At 48.5% G+C, this 21,454-nt stretch overlaps 3 protein-coding genes across 5 annotated transcripts; 2 read left to right on the forward strand and 1 right to left on the reverse strand.

The window, feature by feature from the left end:
* The first annotated feature begins 1,803 nt into the window (after positions 1-1,803).
* Positions 1,804-8,125, forward strand: LOC310756853 (uncharacterized protein). 2 transcript variants are annotated; one of them, XM_083601711.1, is made up of 3 exons: positions 1,804-2,363; positions 5,103-5,199; positions 6,389-8,125. In XM_083601711.1, the coding sequence occupies exons 1-3, from the start codon at positions 2,304-2,306 to the stop codon at positions 7,753-7,755; spliced, it is 1,524 nt and encodes a 507-aa protein (XP_083457837.1). In that variant the 5' UTR covers positions 1,804-2,303; the 3' UTR covers positions 7,756-8,125. The 2 variants fall into 2 exon arrangements, with proteins under 2 accessions (XP_083457837.1, XP_083457838.1); XM_083601712.1 differs by having other exon boundaries at positions 1,809-2,597.
* A 4,497-nt stretch (positions 8,126-12,622) lies between these two features.
* On the reverse strand, positions 12,623-19,966 carry LOC310757278 (histone H2A-like). Of its 2 annotated transcripts, XM_083602583.1 has the most exons (2): positions 19,517-19,966; positions 12,623-12,804 (listed from the first exon to the last, which is right to left on the reverse strand). In XM_083602583.1, exons 1-2 carry the CDS (start codon positions 19,941-19,943, stop codon positions 12,755-12,757), a joined length of 477 nt encoding a protein of 158 aa, XP_083458709.1. In that variant the 5' UTR covers positions 19,944-19,966; the 3' UTR covers positions 12,623-12,754. The 2 variants fall into 2 exon arrangements, with proteins under 2 accessions (XP_083458709.1, XP_083458708.1); XM_083602582.1 differs by lacking the exon at positions 12,623-12,804 and having other exon boundaries at positions 19,429-19,966.
* Positions 16,278-16,873, forward strand: LOC310757279 (histone H2A-like). Its single transcript, XM_083602584.1, has one exon. It carries the CDS (start codon positions 16,297-16,299, stop codon positions 16,771-16,773), a length of 477 nt encoding a protein of 158 aa, XP_083458710.1. The 5' UTR covers positions 16,278-16,296; the 3' UTR covers positions 16,774-16,873.
* Positions 19,967-21,454: the final 1,488 nt, after the last annotated feature.

The raw sequence follows: 21,454 nt of genomic DNA on the forward strand, positions 1-21,454 counted from the left end.
CAGGCCGGATTGAGAAGGCGATTGGGCCGGATTCGGCCCCTGGGCCTTAGCTTGCCTACCCACGGCCTTTCTGCAAGCTTCTGGTTAGGGGTGGTGCTACATCAGAGAAGTGGTAGATTTGTCCTTTGCAAAAAGGTTTGGAGGTGGCGGAGGTGAAGAGACCTTGTCAGACGAGTCTGCCTGGCTGGGTCTGTTTGTGTGTAGAGGGCTCTTGTTGACACACCCACCTCTTCTTTGAGAATGGCCTGGAGCATCTTTTGTTTTCTGGGATGCAAGAACCAGCTGTTCCTACCTAGACACATTATAACAAACAGGCTCCACATTATTATTGGGGGGCTCAAATAATAATAATATAATAATAATAATTTATTATGAGTTTCCCCAGCCACTCTGGGCGGCTCCCAATCAAGTGTTAAAAACAATACAGCGTTAAATATTAAAAACTTCCCTGAGTATTCAGATGTCTTTTAAAGATAGGATAGCTGCTTATTTCCTTCACATCTGAAGGGAGGCTGTTCCACAGGGTGGGCACCACTACTGAGAAGGCCCTCTGCCTGGTTCCCTGTAGCTTTGCTTCTCGCAATGAGGGAACCGCCAGAAGGCCCTCGGCGCTGGACCTCAGCGTCCGGGCTGAACGATGGGGGAGGAGACGCTCCTTCAGGTATACAGGACAGAGGCTGTTTAGGGTTTAAAGGTCAGCACCAACACTTTGAATTGTGCTCGGAAACGTACTGGGAGCCAATGGAGATCTCTCAGAACCGGTGTTATGTGGTCCCGGCGGACACTCCCAGTCACCAGTCTAGCTGCCGCATTCTGGATTAATTGCAGTTTCCAAGTCGCCTTCAAAGGTAGCCCGACCATACAATGAACCATGCAGACCCAAACAACCACACCCTCCTTCCTGGTATCATTTCCCTTCTAAGTATTTCTGCAGAAGCATTTCTGTACTGGAAATTCAGACACAAAGCTTCACATCCCCCACGGCTGCCAGGTGAACATGGCACTACAAGACCCATCATGCCTAAGGTGGGTGGGGTTGGAAGTCCAGTAACATCCCAAAGGCTACAGGTAGGAGATGCCCCATGGCGTTTCTTCTCTCTGGGCTCCTCCCAGCGGTCATCCCCCCTCTGGTCACCACTGTTGATGCCTGACCTGTTTGAGCAGGGCAGGCTGATTCTTGACCAAGTTGATCACCCTGTGTGCCCTGCACCCATGGCAATCCTGGGGTCTGGAGGAATTGCATGAAGTCTGAAGGAGCCTGACTCCCCTGGTCGTAAAGGTAAAGGTAAAGGGACCCCTGACCATTAGGTCCATTCGTGACTGACTCTGGGGCTGCAGTGCTCATCTCGCTTTATCGGCCGAGGGAGCCAGTGTACAGGTTCCAGGTCATGTGGCCAGCATGACTAAGCCGCTTCTGGCGAACCAGAGCAGCGCACAGAAACGCTGTTTACCTTCCCGCTGGAGTGGTACCCATTTATCTACTTGCACTGGCATGCTTTCAAACTGCACTTTGATGTGCTTTCGAACTGCTAGGTTGGCAAGGAGCAGGGACCGAGCAACGGGAGCTCACCCCGCCGCGGGGATTCGAACCGCCAATCTTCTGATTGACAAGTCCTAGGCTCTGTGGCTTAACCCACAGCGCCACCCTCTCCTGGTCATAGGTGCCGGCTAACTGGGTGCCCAGGCACCCACAAAATCCCCCATGAAGGGGCCCGGGCACCCAACAAATTTCAGTGCCAGGGTCATGCATGCTGCATGGCACCCACGGCCCCGGGCACCCACGGCGGCGGGGCCACCCCCTGGTGCCAGGGCACAGTCACGATGCCTAAGGGAAGCAAGAACTGCATCGCAGGCACAATCTTGGTGAAGAAGCCGACCCAGAATAACAACTCCCGGGAGTACGCAGGCTTTAGGACCCTGAGGGGAGCTGACACGTAAGAGATCTTCAGGCGCAGCCGCCACAGGAAGAGGATCTCCTCGGTCCCGTGGCTGTCGGGGGAGGGTTTGCTGCCGATCCTGGATTCGTCTCTCTCCTTGCAGGCTGCACGCGCGTTTTCTGCCTGCATTTGCAGAATCCGCGAGACTTCCGGGAAGTGGGGGACCCCAGTAGATCCCAGTCTCCTCTGCTGCTTACAAGGCGGAGGAATCGTGCGGGGCGGATTTTAGAAACCCAACTTTGCCCGGAGAGCCGATCCGATCCTGCGGGGGGAATGTGAGATCTTTTCATCTCCCAGATGGAGCGAACAAGCAAGATGATTATTCTGGTCCGCAGCTTGCGATAAAGGAGCCTGGCGCCTCTCTGAATGCAAACGGGAGGATGGTGTAAGGAAGACGCCGACAAGGCTGGATCAAGTGGGAATCCGGTAGGCGGAAGGTGGCTCGAGATCTGCTGAGATCTGGTTTGCAGTAGATCGGCAAGGGCTTCCAGCGCTCGGTCGTCCCATCAGCAGTGAAGAAATGATGTTCTCCACCCAAACATAAATTCCTGAAATGGGGGGGGAAATCCCTAATCAGGAATAGATTTCCGCGTGAAATTCATCTTCGGCTCAATTAATTTCTGGCCCTGGAAATAAATTATTGCTGCTCAGAAGCACAAGGTAACTCCACCGGCGCCCTTAAGTGGTTTTGGGTTATAGCTCCCATCCTCCCCGACCTTTGGCAATGCAGGCTGGGGCTTCTGGGAGTCGTAGTTTGAAGTATTAGGAAATCACCACACAGGCTGTCCCTGCCCTAGACTAGAGCAACGTTTCCCAAACTTGGGTCTGCAGCTGTTTCTGGACTACAGTTCCCATCATCCCTGACCCCTGGTCCTGCTAGCTAAGGATGATGGGGGTTGTAGTCCAAAAAAACAGACACCCGCATTTGGGAAAACCGCGCCCTGGAGGTATGCCTTTTGCATCTGGCCCTGGTTGGAAAATCTTGGTTTTCTAGGTAAAAATAAATAGGATATCAGACAAACCTGAAGACTGCCTGCCTCTGATTTAGCCATACATTGTCTGCAGCTCCACCCAATGGCGAGTCTCCCAAGTCAGGAAAGGAAGACCTGTGGCTCTCCTGGCAGTGTGGGACTCCAGATCCCATCAGCCACAGGCAATGTAGCTACTGACCAGGCATGGTGGGCAGTGTTTCCCCCAGCTATCCACCCCCCCATCCCTGCCATAGGCAGGTCCTAAGCCAGGCATCCCCAAACTCAGCCCTCCAGATGTTTGGGGACTACAGTTCCCATCATCCCTGACCACTGGTCCTGTTAGCTAGGGATGATGGGAGTTGTAGTCCCAGAACATTTGGAGGGCCGAGTTTGGGGAAGCCTGTCCCAAGCCTTCTCAGGCTAGCTACCTGAAATCCTGAGGTGCCTGGGATTAAACCTAAGACTACTTCCACCACAGAGCAATGGCCACCTTCCCCAATCCCAGCCCAATCCTGCGCATGTTTCCTTTGGAGCAAGTGCCAATGAGTTCAGCAAGACTCACTTCCTAGGAAGCTTGTTTAAGGGTCGCTATTTTAAGTTGGCAGCAGCCTCCACAATTTCCTGGAAGTGGGTCCAACGCAGACATCTTCTGCACTATACCATTAAAGCAGCGTCACGCCACTTTAAAGGCCGTGGCTTCCCCCCAAAGAATGCTGGGAACTGGGAGCAGTGTTATTTAACCCCAGGGAACTCTGGTAGCTCTGCGAGTGGAATAGGGATCTCCTACTTGCCTCACTAGGCCAATGGCCCATCCAGACCAGTACAGTGGTACCTCAGGTTACATACGCTTCAGGTTACAGACTCCGCTAACTCAGAAATAGTGCTTCAGGTTAAGAACTTTGCTTCAGGATGAGAACAGAAATCGTGCTCTGGCGGCGCGGCGGCAGCAGGAGGCCCCATTGGCTAAAGTGGTGCTTCAGGTTAAAAGCAGTTTCAGGTTAAGAACGGACCTCTGGAACTAATTAAGTTCTTAACCCGAGGTATCACTGTATCCTGTTTGCCCCGTGGCCTGTGGGAAGGTTTGCCAGCAGGACATGAGCACAACGGTACTCTGCCTCACTGCAGTTCCCAGCGACTGGTCATCAGAGACACGCAATGACCCTCAGCACCTTTAACGAACTACATTTCCCAGAATTCTTTGACCTTTTTTTGAGCAGAATGATACTGCTTTCAATGTACAGTACGGATGGGGATGTGGTGTTTCTGTGGGGGTCTGGTGGGCATTAAAATGGCGGACAAGCCACAATGCCTGGCACTGTTCAGAGCGCTGGGTAGATCCGCTCTGATGCCCAAGGATGTCAGACATTGCCCCTGCTCAGTATGGTCATACGGAGTATGTGAGTGTCTCCAGCTTCTTGATAATTTTGGTTGCGTTTTTCTGGAGCTTTTCCAGCTCTACCAGGAAACCAAGCTGTAATTCCTGCATTAGAATGGTAGAGTTGGAAAGGGACCATGCGGGTCATCTAGTCCAACCCCCTGCAATGCAGGATTCTTTTGCTCGAACCCACGACCCTGAGATTAAGAGTCTCATGCTCCACCAACTGGATGACGTTTGACGTCCCTTCCAACTCTAAAGGTAAAGGGACCCCTGACCATTAGGTCCAGTCGTGACCGACTCTGGGGTTGCGGCGCTCATCTCGCTTTATTGGCCGAGGGAGCCGGCGTACAGCTTCCGGGGCATGTGGCCAGCATGACTAAGCCGCTTCTGGCGAACCAGAGCAGTGCATGGAAACGCCGTTTACCTTCCCACCGGAGCGGTACCTATTTATCTACTTGCACTTTGACGTGCTTTTGAACTGCTAGGTTGGCAGGAGCAGGGACCGAACAACGGGAGCTCACCACTGTTGTGGGGATTTGAACCACTGGCCTTCTGATCGGCAAGTCCTAGGCTCTGTGGTTTAACCCACAGCGCCACCCGCGTCCCTCCTTCCAACTCTATGATCCTACAAAAATCTGTTTCAGAACCTACTCTGCTCAGCACATGCTTGGATGATTATAATCTTTGGAGCTTCTCATCTTGTAAAGGCAGCATCTTGCCACAGTAGGAGCGGCAGGCCTTGTTGGAATCTGCCAGCCCCTGGTGGTTGCCTTTGTTCTGGCTTCTCTTTCCTGATTAGGTTTTCCTTTCTTAAAGCCTAAGGTGAGGTTGAGGATGGAGAGAGAAGAAGCAGCATGGAACCTGGACCCCCAGGACCCTGAGAAAGAGGAGATACCAAGGAATACCAGCTCAGGTAAGGACTCCTATAGAAAAACAAAATGGAAGAGTATATCAATGGCAACCATGTGAGTCAAAAGTTTGAATTCCTCAGGTGAAAGGTGGATGTGCTTGCAGGCCTTCGGGTCCCTTCTGTCTGGTGCGCCTAAGAGGCTGCCTTTTGAAGTACAGTCATACCTCAGAAGTCAAACAGAATCCGTTCTGAAGTCCATTCGACTTCCAAAACGTTCGAAAACCAAGACGTGGTTTCCGATTGGCTGCAGGAAGCTCCTGCAGCCAATCAGAAGCCCCATCGGACGTTTGGGTTCCAAAGAACGTTCGCAAACCGGAACAAGCTCTTCTGGGCTTGCTGCATTTCGGAGCCAAAACGTTTGACTCACAGTTTAACCATGCGCTGAGACTGCAGCGGCAAGAATGTTACTTGCCCCAAATTTGGAAAGAAGCAGAAGTCCCAGCGAAAGAAGAATGGGTGCAAAAACTTATGGAATATGCAGAAATGGCCAAACTTATCAGAAAAATAAAGAATCAAGATAAACTTTTTATAAAAGAATGGAAATGGTTTATTGGATATTTACAAGCAAACTGTAAACAGGTAAGAACACTGGCAGGGTTGTTGTAATAACCCGCAGTTTTATAAGAGTATATATTTAAATTAGATGAGTAAATTGAGTTAATTTGGATATGCAGGAAATATTTAAAATAAATTTAAGAAACCGCAGAAAGGAAGTCGAGTTTTAAAATGTTAGAAGGATTGTAAAATTATTGAAATGTATAAAACTGAAAATCATTTTTTAAAAACCCATGCACTGTGTGAAAAAGCCCTTTATTTTATAGGCCCCACCTAATATCAGCAGGATAAGGTCCAGTTGTAGAATGAGGCGACCATTTCTATTGAGTTGCAAGCCATAGGCCGCCTTTCATATAAATAAACAAATGCCACTCAGCAGCCCCACCTGACCTAAAATGAAAGTAACATCCATTTCTGGCAATGAGGAGGATAGCAGCTCAGCTGGAGAGAGACTACTTGGCCTGCACCTTCAGCCTCAAGCATCTCCTGCTCAGCCGAAGGTGGTGCAAGGCTTTTCCCCACTGAGGTTCCTGAGACCCATTGCTTACCAGATTCCATCACCAGAATCTGCCCTGGTACAAAGCAGCTCCTTTCTGGTGTTCCCAAAATGACCTCTCTTGTCTTTCCTTTTCTCCAGAAGGCGATCAGACGGTGTCAGCTGCTCTCGCCGCCGCAACAGCTGCTGTGGCCGCCATCACGACCGTCGCGGGGATCCAGTCACGCATCTTTGCACGGCTGGCGACACGCCGGAAGCTTCTGCCGCGAGGGCACGACGACCTGGCCGAGCTGGAGGAGATGGTGGAGACGGCCGCGTCGGTGCGCCTCCGGGCGGTGGTGGAATCGAGCATCGACTCTCTGAAGGCCATGATGTGCTCGTGCCTCTTCCAGTCGCCGGCCGTCCTAGCCGGCCTGATCGACGAGCTCTACATCATGGAGAGGGCCTTCTGGGTGCAGCCGGGCCGCTCTGAATGGTGGGAGAAGGTGGTTCTGCCCCACTGGGACGACCATCTCTGGCAAGAGAACTTCCGCATGAGCAGGAGGACTTTCACGGAGCTGTGCGACCGGCTGAGGCCCGTCCTCGAGCGACAGACCACCAACATGCGCGCTCCGATCACCGTCGAGAAGCAGCTGGCCATCGCCGTCTGGAAGCTGGCCACCCCGGATAGCTATCGCTCGGTGGCCGAGTGCTTTGGGGTGGGCCGCTCCACAGTCTCCAGGATCGTCATGGAAGTCTGCCAAGCGCTCTATGACGTCTACCACCATGTGGTCCACCTGGCCGGTGCCCAGGAGGTGATGGAAGGCTTCGCTGCCAAGGGCTTCCCGCACTGCATCGGGGTCCTCGACGCCACCCACATCCCCATCATCGCCCCGGCGCACAGAGCCACCGAGTACATCAACAGCAAAGGCTACTACTCCATGGTCCTACAGGTACTGGTGGACCACAGAGGCAGGTTCACGGATGTCTACGCGGGGCGCTCGGGGAAGCTTCCCGGAGCCCGGATTTTCCGCGGCTCGCCCATCTTCCGTGCCATGAACCAAGGCACCTTTGGTCCCGCTGTGACCGTGGACGTGGGGGGCGAGCAGCTGAAGCCGGTGATCCTCGGAGACCCCGCTTACCCACTGCTGGCCTGGCTGATGACTCCGTACGGCGGGCACTTGGATGCCCGCCAGCAGCGGTTCAACGACGCCCTCGGCCGCTGCCACGCGGTAGCAGAGTCCGCCTTCGAGCGCCTCCGGGGCCGCTGGCGGTGCCTGCTCTCCCGCCTGGACGTGAGGGAGCGCTACGCCCCCCGGGTGATCGTGGCCTGCTGCATCCTGCACAACATTTGCGAGACCAGAGGCGAGCCTCTCCAGGAAGGCTGGCAGGAAGTGGTGAGGTCCGTCTCGCGGTCTTACCAGCAGCCGGAGAGGCAGCCGGTGTACGCGACCAACCCCCGAGCGCGGGAGATCAGGGATCTTTTGAGCACGTACATGGAAAGGAGAGAGTGGGGGAAGTCAGACTGAATCTGTCGCTTTCCCCTAAAGGAACCTTTATGGCAGGTCTTGGAAAGAACGGGGCCTTCTCTGCAGTGACTCCTCGTCTGTGGAATGCTCTCCCCAGGGAAGTTCGCCTGGCGCCTTCATTATGCACTTTTAGGCGCCAGCCAAAATTGTTCCTTTTGTTGAACTGATCAACACCCTATATACCCTTTTTAAATGCGGCTCTTTTTTGGGCAGGTGTTATTGGGTCATTGTTTTTATTTTGATTTTATACATTGTGATCTTTGCTGTGAGACCTCCGGGTGTAGGACGGTATATAAATTCAATAAATAATTAATAAATAAATAAATAAGAAGAGACCATCTCTTCTGTCCCCGTATGAAATAAAAATAAATGACCTTTTTTGACGGCAGCTATGAAATACATGGGTCCCAGCTGGCTCTCATGTAAAGGGAAGGGATATCGTGGCATAATGGCTGAACACTTGTGCTATGAATTTGAGAGTTGCCTCCTCCTCTCTTGTAATGAGTCCACTCAGGTATCCTAGACAAGCTTCTCTCTCTGTCTCTCTCACCTCCACCATTTGCAGCCCTCAGATAATAAAACTGACCTACCTTGCAGGCTTGTTGTAAGAATTGCAAAAGGATGTATGTGAAAGGTTTGAATACGAGTACAGTGGTACTTTGGTTCTCAAACTTAATACGTTTCGGAAGTCCGTTCCAAAACCAAAGCGTTCCAAAAACAAGGCATGTTTTCCCCTAGAAAGTAATGCAGAACAGATTAATCCATTCCAGACTTTTAAAAACAACCCCTAAAACAGCAATTTAACATGAATTTTACTATCTAACGAGACCGTTGATCCATAAATGAAAGCAATAACCAGTGCAGTGTACTATAAAATAAATAAGACAGTATTGTAAATTATATAAATAAAAAATTATTACCTGCACTGATGATAGTCATTGTTTGGATGAGGTTTTTTTTATCCATTTCCACAGTCACACAATCAGTCAATCAATCAGTAGCTGAATTGGGTTCCACACAGTCAAAAAAACAAATTAACTGAAAATGCCTCAAAAACAAAAATGCAAAATAAATAGCAAAACAAAAGAGCGAAACATAATCTGTTCCGGAATTCCGTTTGACTTCTGAAATGTTTGAAAACCACGGTGCAGTTTCTGATTGGTGCAAGCGCCCCAAAATAATAGCCAACAGCCACATCAGCCGTTCGGCTTCCAAAAAAAGTTTGAAAACCGGAACACTTACTTCTGGGTTTTCAGCCTTTGGGAACCAAGGCGTTTGAGAACCAAGGTACCACTGTACAGCCTGAATATTCCTATACAGTGGTACCTCGGGTTAAAAACTTAATTAGTTCCGGAGGTCCGTTCTTAACCTAAAACTGTTCTTAACCTGAGGTGCCACTTTAGCTAATGGGGCCTCCTGCTGCCGCCAGAGCACGATTTCTGTTCTCATCCTGAAGCAAAGTTCTTAACCTGAGGTAATATTTCTGGGTTAGCGGAGTCTGTAACCTGAAGCGTATGTAACCTGAAGCCTCTGTAACCCGAGGTACAACTGTAATTATATAAAGCTGAGGAAGCAAATTGGGGGAAGGGAGGGATGGGGGAGGGCAACCAATCTGTGGCAATCAATGACCCCCCTCGATATTCCCAAAGTAGAGTCTCTCAAGGCTTCACTCCTAACTTCACCTGCAATTGTCAAACTTTTTTCCACAGATAGATACTGTGCCACCAATCACAGAGGCCCATGTGGCAGGAACAAATCTGTTTAATTAGGGGTTGGATTAGATTAACTTCACATATACCCAGGATGTATTACCTCACCATTATCAATTACATTTAAAGTCAAAATGAAGTTCAATTGACTCATTTTCTCCTCCCTTAACCCCCTCCCCATCACACATAAAAATTAATGTGGGGACTCTAATATTCCAACCTACCTCACAGTGTCGTAAGAATTGCTAAGAGAACGTATTGGTGTGTTTTCAGCAATTTGTAGTGCTGTATAAATGTTTAGAATTATCCTTATTAAAATGTACTCAAAGTTGTGAGCTCTCGTTGCCCAGGGCTCCATTCCTTTGGGGTCTCCCAGGTGTCTGGAACTAAGGGGGCAGACCATTTATACCTCTCCCCCCACTGAAATCCCATCGAGGTAAAGTAATATCCGTCCCACATCTCCCTTAAAAGAGGCACCCCTTATGATCATTATGAAAAGTGGAGGGGGGGGATGAGGGGAAAGCTGAAATGGATGTATAGAAAATATGGGAAGAGGAAAAGGCAGAAGACCAGTGTGGTGTAGTGGTTAGAGTTAGACTTGGGAGACCAGGGTTCAAATCCCCACTCAGCCATGAAACTGGGGGCGGAACTTGAGGCAGACTAAGCTATGCTGACACCTAGATAGGGTTGCTGCATTTGGTTATCTTTTCATCTGGGTTTGAGCTGAAAACCCTTGTACAGAAGATGCTGTTTTTCAACATGGTCATGCAGAGATGGGAAAGCCATACCTGTTGAGTTTTTTGCCTGTGGAGAAGCTGATTCAGACACATAAACTTCACTTTCTTATCTGCTATTATTATTATTATTATTATTATTATTATTATTATTATTATTTACAACCCTTCCATCAGAAGACCACAGAGCACTTTACACCGCACAACTACATAACATAGTTTCAGTACAACGTAGAAATCAAAACAATTCTATAAATACAATTTTAATGGGAATATTTGCATATATTCCCTATTTTGCCATAGAGGCCGCTTCTTCCCTGTCTTTTGCCATCCGCCTTATTAGGATTGTTTGCTGTCCAGTGAAAGACACCTGCCTGCTCCTGCCCCTTTAAAGCGGCCTAGTGTGCAGAAACCAGCAAATGAAGCTTTTCATGGTATGAGGATGAAACATCTCCTGCTCATGGCTGCAGATCAACAACAAAAGTGAAAGCTACCAGCTGTGGCCACTGGGATTCTAACTTTGCCTTAGAGCAGGCAGGTGACACACCTGTGTCCTGATTAGGTGTCTTGGGTATTTAAAGGTGTGGCAAGCAACTCTGTGCAAGGTCTTTGCAAGCAGTTATAGACAAAATGACAGTGGAAGCTCTGTTGTGTAGATCAGTAAGTGCCCACTGCTAGGAGTCCGCCTGTGTCCGGACTTGTTGGCCTCTATGGGATGTGGACTAGATCAGCTTTCGCCAACCTGGTGCCCTCCAGAGGCTTTAGCTGATTGGGAGCTACAGCCCCCAAACACCTGGAGGGCTCACCAGATTGGCAAAAGCTAATCTAGTCCACATCCCACAGTGAGGCCACCTGTCCCATCTGCCTAGAGATTCTTAAGGAGCCTGTGATTCTGGACGGCAGGTGCAATTTTTAAAACTGCTTGCATTGACTTTTCCAAAGAGATACTTCTGCCTTTTGGCCACTAGGTGGCAACAACATACGCATTTCTTGCAGTATTTCCATACTACTGTATAGAAAAGGCTTGACCTTTTGGGTTTCTGCCAGCCACACAGCTGTTAGCGGCTCAAGATCCCTGGCCGCATGCCCAAAGGCTAAATTGTGCTTTTGCTAGTAATAACAATAATAACAATAATTTTATTATTTATACCCCAACCACCTGGCTGCATTTCACCAGCCACTCTGAAAAGCTCCCAGAAGAATAGTAAAAATACAATAAAACATCAAACATTAAAAACTTCCCAAAACAGGGCTGCCTTCAGATGTCTTCTAAAAGTCAGGTACTGTAGTTGTTTATTTCCTTGACATCTAAAGGGAGGACATCACTGCCAAGAAGGCCCTCTGCCTGGAGACAATCTTTCCATTCTTCATGCTGCTGAGATATGGAGCCCAGATGAAATTATGTACTTAAAGGCTACGGACTGGCAACCAATTTACTAGAGAGGCTAGCCAGTCTGGTTATGTTAAGTTTTAGAGTTAAGCTGTCTACTGGGCAATGTTTTCATAGGATTGTTTGTAAATCTCAAAAGTTGTACATTTCCCTCCAAAGCTAAAAAAATAATAAAGTGCTGAACTATTTATCTGAGATTTTGTGTTTTCTTATGCCACTAGACTAGGGGTGGGGAAGAAATGAAACCAATGACGAGTAGTGTGAGTCCTTTAAAAGAAGCCCCATGGATACCAAGTACACATGTTCCACGGGGCCTCTTTTAAAAGATTTGCCCTGTATAAGACACATGGCTTCTCCTAGACAGAGGTGAGTTTGTCAGTTCTGCTATGCTGATCCAAAACAGTGACCTGAGGCTGGGGGCTGGGAAATCCATAAGACTTGTTCAACCTGTGTATTTCTATTACCAGAAGAGCTTGTCTTTCTCCACAACCCCCTCTTGGTTTACTTCAAGCTGTCACTTGTCTCAGCAACCTGCAAAAGGGGTAGGATGGGGTGAGAGGCCTTGATGCTGCTGCTACAAAGTGAGTCACAACCCTTTGCAAATTCCCCAAGTGTACTAGCATTATGTAGCAGTTGGAGAATAATGCAGGGCCCTGGAGGCAGTGCCTTTTGGTGGAAGTTGGTATACAAAATAGTTGGAAAGCTGCTAGTATAACTGGCTGCAGGCTGTATCCAACCATACAGTTATATAGGAAATCATCAGGTAAGTGGCCCATTGGAGCTATGCAATCCTTTTCCTAAAGCATGGGGTGCTGGTGCTCATATGGATTCATTGTGCATGCAAGCACAAATTAGCTGTCATGGTCCCCAAAGTCGCTCATCGGAGTCATATAAAAAGTTGGAATTTCTGCTCACATGGAATTTAAGTGTCTAACCAAAGCAAGGGATGTGACCAGCTTAAAAGTGATTTTAAAAATGGCCTAACATGACCCTGAAACCTCATTTCCCAGGAGTCTTAAAAATCAATGAGCCAATTTCCCAAGCCAACAGCTTTAATTTATTTAAGAGTGGTTTCGTTCTTCTATGAGTGTTGTGGGTGGCTCTGAAAAGAGCCTTTGGGTCGGGATATTTGGGTGCCCTCGGCAGGACTTTTTGCCATTTGCTCCTTACTGAACTGCAACGGGCGCGGTGCTGGCCTTAAGGGCCACTTTGGTCCCTTTGGCGGCCTTGGCGGCGGCCGCGCTATGCAAAGCTTCGGTCTTCTTGGGCAGCAAGACGGCGTGGATGTTGGGCAGGACTCCGCCCTGCGCGATGGTCACACCGCCCAGCAACTTATTCAGCTCCTCATCGTTGCGCACAGCCAACTGCAAGTGGCGCGGGACGATTCGACTCTTCTTGTTGTCTCTTGCTGCGTTGCCGGCCAGCTCCAGGATCTCAGCACTCAGGTACTCGAGCACCGCGGCCAAGTAAACGGGCGCTCCGCCGCCGATGCGCTCAGCGTAGTTTCCCTTGCGCAGCAGCCGATGGACTCTGCCCACAGGAAACTGCAGCCCGGCTCTGGAAGAGCGGGACTTGGCCTTGGCTCGTGCCTTCCCGCCTGTCTTGCCGCGGCCTGACATCTTCCAAAGCACCTGACTCCTCTCTCGACGAAATAACGAAAAGACTGCAGGTGCTTGGAGTGGGCGCCTTTTATATATTTCTTGAGCTGGCTGTGATTGGTCGAAGATGAACAGGCCAATAGAAAAAAGGATTCTATTTCTGAACCAATGGGAAACGAGTGCGCGCGGGTGGGGTCCAGGGAGAGGGGAACAGAGTTAGAATATATTTATATTGTAGGAGGGCAAATAGTGTTTCTCTCTGCTTTCTGTACATCCGACCCTTCCTGAATGTTTTTCTAATGGAAATATTGATGCTTTTGGCTTTTTTGGTTTTGCTTTTTTTTTTTTACACATATGATGTTTGGTGAGAGCTGGGGATATTTTGCAAGTTTTCCCTCTGCATTGAGTTCCTAGCCGATTCCTTTGCTTATACATTTCCAGGGCGTGAAAGCTACAACGGTCATCCAAGAAACCTGTTACGGAGTTTACGTTAGACAATTCCCTGCGGTACTTCGTTAAGGTGCCCCTCTAGACTCCAAGACTAAATATGCGCAGGCTGCAGAAGAGAAAGCCGAAGGGGGCGGGGCTTGATGCTCCTGAGCAGTTGGGGGAAATGGCGGCCAAGCGCTTCAGATTTTCCCGCCTTTTTTCTTCCCCGGCACCTCGCTCGCCTGCCTGAGGGAAAAGTTGCGCCGCTCAAAAGGACACTTCTGGGAGACGTTGTAAACTTAATCAGTTTTGACGTTCACATAGGCAAAAGAAGGTTACCAACAAATAACATCTGAGGAGATATCTCATTTTAATATTTCCTTTTAAAATATAATCTTGTCCGACATGGCTACTTTTCATGAACTTAAATTCTATTTCAGAAACTTTTGATTTTCAGTAATAATTACTCCTATGTATAATCTTATACATAGCCACGTTCTCGTCTGTTGCCACAAACACAGCAGTCTTTATGGCAACTTAAAAAAACTATGAAGTATATTCTGGCAGGAGCTTTTTTCCCCGCTGCAGTCCCACATATATCTTGCATTTTTTTAAATTTACAGATGTTAAGAATTTACAGATTGTGTGCCCTCTTACCTGTGAGTAAGACACTGAATACAGTGGGACACACCTAGAATACACAACTTCTTCCAGGTATCTGAGGAAATAGGAATATCATACTGAACTGCCTTTGTGTTATATTTTGGGGGTATTGTTTCATTTTGAGATTTGATTGTTTTCTTTAAATGTGCACAGAAATATTCTGGGCGTTTGTATTAGGCGGCCAATAAATTGAAATAATAATAGGATTACTCTGTATGTATATAGTGCGTCTGACTTGATTCTCTCACAAGCGCAGCCTTAAATTGTTCCTGGTTAATTCACTGACAGTCTGAAACCTGGAAAAAGATTTCAAATCTACGTTATTTTATTCATTCATTCGATTTATATACTGCCCTTCATCATAAGATCTCAGGGCGGTTATTGCCAACGAATGTCAGAGAGGCAGATTGAGCATGGCTTTTGTTAATTTCTGTAGCAGTCAAAGGTTTTACAGTTGCAGCAAAACAATTTTAGGAATTTCTGCGTTCTCTTCACATCAGGACCAGACTGAAATGTGATCCAAGCGCCACTGTATTTTCCAGACAATTCCAGCATATTAGCCATCGCCGTAAACTGTCCCTAGCTATTATTGTATTCATATTGCTATCCACTATCAAGTCTTTTTCATTTACCAAGTGCCAAATCCGCACAGTACTATAGAACCACAGAACATCCTGGCTTCCTTTCACCTTTCAGTCATCCCACTTTTTGTGTAAACATTTTTGACACCACAAAAAAAATCCTTCTTCTGTTCCTGGATGTCCAAATTAACGCGTGAGGTTTTGTTGGCAGATTCCCCCCCCCCTTTGGTACTTATCCCGTCCTTTACTCAGTGGGAACAGTCTGGCTTAAATATATGCATTCATTGACCTTTGGTACTAACTTATTCTTAAATTACTAACCTAAGTTGTAGACCAATCAGAACCTACTTTTTAAGAATCCAACGTGTATTAATCGTCAGGATGATTAGTAAACAAAACCGGAGTTTGCGTATGCGCATAAAAAGGCTGACATCAAGGCAGCTTTCCCGCCTCTTTCTTCGCCTTTGCTGTTCTTACATAACGAAGAGCTTTGTAAACACGACAACTTGCTCGTTGTTTTGTGACATTTTGGTTTCTCCTAATAAATGTATTGTGGAATCATGTACTGAAACGTGCAGAGCTATGGCAAAGCTTCAGTTTCAAAGAATCCACGATCCCCGAGTCGATACCACTCACAGTACCACCAGATGATGCATCCCTAGTATGATCTCGCTAGGGAAACCTTTTTTGTTTTGCTCAGTCGTCTTTGCATTGGTAATCGACGTTATAAATTGCCTCCGGGTTTTATTTTCTTTTTCCTTTCCTTTTCTGATTCCACTTTGGTACGCAAGTATATTTGCCCTTCATACAGCGCGGGGGACACGAGATTGATCGGAGTAAAGATAATAAACTCCTATCTGAGATTATAAATCACTGCAAACCACCTCGAGTGCGTGGAAGCCAACAGGAAGGAACAGAATATTCAAAAGATTGGGTTGCTACGTGAAAACAGCCAATGAGGCAGTCTACATTAAATATATTCTAAATTAATATGTTCCCAATGATATGTAGCTTTCCCGCCCCGGAAATGTACAGTATAAGCAAACGAATCGGCAAAAACTCTATACTGTACACAGAGAAAACTTGCAAAATATCCCCAGCTCTCACCAAACATCGTATGGGTAAAAAAACAAGAAGCCACGAGTATCAATATTTCCATTGGAAAAACATTCGGGAAGGGTCGGATGTACAGAAAGCAGAGAGAAACACTATTTGCCCTCCTACAATATAAATATATTCTAACTCTGTTCCCCTCTCCCAGGACCCCACCCGCGCGCACTCGTTTCCCATTGGTTCAGAAATAGAATCCTTTTTTCTATTGGCCTGTTCATCTTCGACCAATCACAGCCAGCTCCAGAAATGAATAAAAGGCGCCTACTCGAAGCACCTTCATTCTTTTCCTTCTTTCGTCCAGACAGAAGTCGGGAGTTTCTGAAGATGTCGGGTCGCGGCAAGACAGGCGGGAAGGCACGAGCCAAGGCCAAGTCCCGCTCTTCCAGAGCCGGGCTGCAGTTTCCTGTGGGCAGAGTCCATCGGCTGCTGCGCAAGGGAAACTACGCCGAGCGCATCGGCGGCGGAGCGCCCGTTTATTTGGCCGCGGTGCTCGAGTACCTTAGCGCCGAGATCCTGGAGCTGGCCGGCAACGCAGCCAGGGACAACAAGAAGAGCCGCATCATCCCGCGCCACTTGCAGCTGGCGGTGCGCAACGATGAGGAGCTGAACAAGCTGCTGGGCGGTGTGACCATCGCGCAGGGCGGAGTCTTGCCCAATATTCACGCCGTCTTGCTGCCCAAGAAGACCGAAGCTTTGCATAGCGCCGCCGCTGCCAAGGCTGCGCCCAAGCCCGTCACCAAGGCCGCCAAAGGCACCAAGGCGCCCCTCAAGCCCAGCACCGCGCCCGTCGCGGTCCAGTGAGGCCAAAAGGCCAAATAGCCCGGACCACGGCCGGCGACAAAATACCCAGACCCAAAGGCTCTTTTCAGAGCCACCCACAATGCTCCGAGAAGAACGGAAACACTGCCGCCAAAATAAAATTAAACCCCTGTGCTCGCTCGGACACTAACCCCATTGCTTCGAAAACGCCTCCCTAGCATTTTACGCCTTACTTAACACCTCGAGGCTGCTGCTGGCCACAAGCGGGAAGTATGCAAACAGACCCCTGCTTAACTTCGGTCCCATGGGAATGGAAATCGATCTTTTTGTGCCCATGATAGCTGTTTCTTGGCACCCACAGCAGCACATCTATATAAGCACCGTGACTAACGAGGACCTGATCCCCTGCCTGGTGAAGCAGAGATACAGTCTGCAGCCAATAATTCTAGCAGCTATTCGCCTTTTTCTTTTGTAAACCAATTTATACCAAAAGACACTGATTCAATGGCTCTGCACTATTCTCCGCCTGCTACATAATGCTAGGACATTGGGGGATTTGCAAAAAGTTCTGAATCGTATTTTTTTAGAAAGAAGTACCACCACCCGCAATGCCAAAGCATTCAACATACCCAGCCCCTTTCCTAGGATGCTGAAACTGACAGGTTGGAGTGAACCCGGGGGGGGGGGGTTATGGGGTGTAATAATTTTGAAAAACAATAAAATAATTGGCAAAAAGAGGGTCTTGTGGGGAAATGCAATATCAGTTCTGGTACAAAAAGCACAGGTTGCGCAAGTGCAATATATTGCCTTGCTTCCCCCTCTCCAGTGTTTCGAATCAGCATCCTATGAGAATCCAAAGATTCACCAAAGCAGAACGGACAAACTTATCTCTATCTAAGAGGGGACCCATGTGTTTTATACTTGTCAGTGGTTTCATCTCTTCCCCACCCCTGTTGTTAAAACTTTATCCTTCCTCTGCAATATGGCAGGGTGACATACAGCTAGCCTAGCTAGTCTCTCTAGCAAGCCATACTACAGAGGAATGGTAAAGTTTTCAAGTCCAATTCAGAGCCTTCAAGTACCGGTACATCTGGGCTCCATATCTCAGCAGTATGAAGAATGGAAAGATCATGGGTAGGCAAACTAAGGCCCGGGGGCGCATCCGGCCCAATCGCCTTCTCAATCCGGCCCGCGGAAGGTCCGGAAATCAGCATGTTTTTACATGAGTAGAATGTATGCTTTTATTTAAAATACATCTCTGGGTTATTTATGAGGCCTGCTTGGTGTTTTTACATGAGTAGACTGTGTGCTTTTATTTAAAATGCATTTCTGGGTTATTTGTGGGGCATAGGAATTCGTTCATTCCCCCTCCCCAAAATATAATCCGGTCCCCCACAAGGTCTAAGGGACAGTGGACCGGCCCCCTGCTGAATAACTTTGCTGACCCCTGGGAAAGATTATCTCCCCAGCAAAAGCAACTGCCATGAAAGTGGTAATCAAGCTACTGGAACTGGCATCAAAAATGCCATTCTCCTTCCCTCGTAGTCCTGATAAACACAGATTCTGCTGAACTATGTCCCCAAGGGCAGAAAATCGAGATCTTATTTCAGAGCCCAGATCCCCTATCAAGACCCACTGCAATGCCACCTATCATTTTGACAGATTCACAGCAATACCCACAGCCCAGCGCCCACCCCGCGAAATTATTGTTACCTCCCAGTAATGCCTCCCTGAGGCAAACCCCTCACAGCACAGTGCACAGACAACCGAATCAAAATACATTTAGGTAGTTAGAGATCCATGCTTCATGCACTTTCAATTTTCAAACAGCACTAGGTGCGGATGCACGCTAGTTGGATCCTTCGTCAGATTTGCTTGTGGAAGAACAGCGGAAATGCACATTAGAGGAAAGCCCAGGCTAGGAGCAGACTTGAGTAATACGGAGCTCAGAGCAAAGAAAAAAATATGCTTCCTAAATATTTATTTGGTGCCCTCCTCCCATCACTTTCTGTTACGTGTATGCTCTCAAGTGCACTACATAATAGTTGTGGCAACTCCATATCCTTTCTGATTGGGGCCCAACTTTAAGTAGATATTTGTATAAATATAGGGATTTATATAGCAATCCGTATTAATGCTAGTTCCACATCTCCCAAATGTAGCATTCTGTAGCAGGTGGAAAACAGAGCAGAACACGTCTGTTTTGTGCAAGAACCGCGTCTTTTTGTGCAAGTTGGAAAGCTACTAAGTATTCCTGGCTACAGGCTGCAACTGCAAATTTAGGGGATTAGGTTGTTGCTTAGTGCCCGGTTGGGGTTACGCAGTGCTTTTAACAGTAGATGGGGTCCTAGTGCTCATTCTGTGTTGTGGATGCCAGCAGAAAATAGCTGTTATTGGCTCAACAAGCTGTAATAATCATCTGTACGTGGGCAGCCAGATGAAAAGGTCGATTTCCATTCCCATGGGACTGAAGTTTGTAAAGCAAGCAGGGATGTGTATATAGACTTCCCACTTACGACCTGCAGCAGCCTCAAGGTACTTTTAAGTAAGGCGTAAAATGGTAGGGAGGCGTTTTTCGAAGCAATGGGGAGTGTCCAACGAGCGCAGAGGTTTAATATTATTTTGGGCGGTTGTGTTTCCGTTCTTCTCGGAGCATTGTGGGTGGCTCTGAAAAGAGCCTTTGGGTCTGGGTATTTTGTCGCCGGCCGTGGTCCGGGCTATTTGGCCTTTTGGCCTCACTGGACCGCGACGGGCGCGGTGCTGGGCTTGAGGGGCGCCTTGGTGCCTTTGGCGGCCTTGGTGACGGGCTTGGGCGCAGCCTTGGCAGCGGCCGCGCTGTGCAGAGCTTCGGTCTTCTTGGGCAGCAAGACGGCGTGAATGTTGGGCAAGACTCCGCCCTGCGCGATGGTCACACCGCCCAGCAACTTGTTCAGCTCCTCATCGTTGCGCACCGCCAGCTGCAAGTGGCGCGGGATGATGCGGCTCTTCTTGTTGTCCCTGGCTGCGTTGCCGGCCAGCTCCAGGATCTCGGCGCTGAGGTACTCGAGCACCGCGGCCAAATAAACGGGCGCTCCGCCGCCGATGCGCTCGGCGTAGTTTCCCTTGCGCAGCAGGCGGTGGACTCTGCCCACGGGAAACTGCAGCCCGGCTCTGGAAGAGCGGGACTTGGCCTTGGCTCGTGCCTTCCCGCCTGTCTTGCCGCGGCCCGACATCTTCAGAAACTCCCGACTTCTGTCCGGACGAAAGAAGGAAAGGAATGCAGGTGCTTCGAGTAGGCGCCTTTTATTCGTTTATTGAGCTGGCTGTGATTGGTCGAAGATGAACAGGCCAATAGAAAAAAGGATTCTATTTCTAAACCAATGGGAAACGAGTGCGCGCGGGTGGGGTCCTGGGAGAGGGGAACAGAGTTAGAATATATTTATATTGTAGGAGGGCAAATAGTGTTTCTCTCTGCATTCTGTTCATCCGACCCTTCCCAATGTTTTTCCAATGGAAATATTGATGCTCGTGGCTTTTTTTTTTTTTTTTTTACCCACACGATGTTTGGTGAGAGCTGGGGATATTTTGCAAGTCTCCCCTGTGTATACAGTTTCTAGCCGATTCCTTTGCTTATACATTTCCAGCGCGTGAAAGCTACAACGGTCTGCCTAAAAATCTGTCACGCAGTTTGCTTTAGGCAATTCCCTTAATACTTCGTAAAAGCGCCCCTCTGACTTTAGGACTTAACAGGCCCAGGCTGTGGTGGAGAAAGCAGAGCGGGGCGGGGCTCGGCGCTTCTGTGCAGTTGGGGAAAATAGCAGCCAAGCGCTTCAACGGGTTGAGGATTATGGAGACATGTGAACACTCTCCGTACTAGGATAGCAGAAATACTGTGCAAAAGTTAAAATAAAAAAATTAGGAGAGCAGCAAAGCAGTGTGATGAGTGTCAGGGGCCGCTTTCCTGAAGCTGGAGGGAACGGGAGGGAAGGAGTCGGCCTCTTTCAATGCTGGACTTTGCCGGTACAGTACTTGAAAGCAGCAATAATCTGCTGCATAAATAACAATGAAGGAGCCTCCCCACCCCCATCGTTCTGCCCGGACGCTGAAGACAAGTGCCAAGGGCCATCTGGTGGTTCCCTCACTGCAAGAAGCAAAGTTTACAGGGAACCAAGCAGAGGGCCTTCTCGGTGGTGGCGCCAGCCCTGTGGAACACCCTCCCATCAGATGTCAAAGAGATAAACAGCGTTTATCTCAGTGTTACTCTGAATTGCTGCCAATATCTCCTCTTGCAGGTTTGCAGAAAAGTCCCACTGGCCATGGCTTGAACAATGAAGGTTTCTCAAAAGCTATTGAGGGCAAGCATGCCAAGGAACGAGTGCCCTGCAACAGGCTCATAAACATTCTTCTAGCCATCGCAAAGCTAGGCTGCGAAATCTGAGATGGGTTGATGAGCTTCCGATCTTGAAGAAAGTGTGGACGTTTCCCCCCCCATGAAGAAGTGACCCACTGCGATCTCGTTTCAGGGGCCTAATCTGGCCTGCTAGTCGGTTTAATCCGGCTCTTGTGGCAGTTTATTTCCTAGGTTATTATCCTAAAAAAAAAAAAAACTCAACAACTTAAATCCTAGGAAAAGGTCAACAACTTTGGTTGGCCCTTTGGTCAGTCCTCATGGCCCTTCACTTCATCAATTTTGGCCTTCTTTGAAAAAACTTAGGACACCGCTGCTCTAGGCTCATGGGCAGAA

This window comes from Podarcis filfolensis (assembly GCF_964270895.1).
Source record: "Podarcis filfolensis genome assembly, chromosome: 2".
Taxonomy (NCBI): domain Eukaryota; kingdom Metazoa; phylum Chordata; class Lepidosauria; order Squamata; family Lacertidae; genus Podarcis; species Podarcis filfolensis.

Excerpts from the sequence above, each read along its gene's own strand:
- LOC310757278 (XM_083602583.1), bottom strand. The coding sequence starts at position 19,943 with ATGTCGGGCCGCGGCAAGACAGGCGGGAAGGCACGAGCCAAGGCCAAG. Across the intron at positions 12,805-19,516 it reads CGTCACCAAGGCCGCCAAAG|GGACCAAAGTGGCCCTTAAG; the intron begins GCACCAAGGCGC and ends AGGCCGCCAAAG.
- LOC310757279 (XM_083602584.1), top strand. The coding sequence starts at position 16,297 with ATGTCGGGTCGCGGCAAGACAGGCGGGAAGGCACGAGCCAAGGCCAAG.
- LOC310756853 (XM_083601711.1), top strand. The coding sequence starts at position 2,304 with ATGCAAACGGGAGGATGGTGTAAGGAAGACGCCGACAAGGCTGGATCA. Across the intron at positions 2,364-5,102 it reads CTGGATCAAGTGGGAATCCG|CCTAAGGTGAGGTTGAGGAT; the intron begins GTAGGCGGAAGG and ends CCTTTCTTAAAG. Across the intron at positions 5,200-6,388 it reads ACCAAGGAATACCAGCTCAG|AAGGCGATCAGACGGTGTCA; the intron begins GTAAGGACTCCT and ends CCTTTTCTCCAG.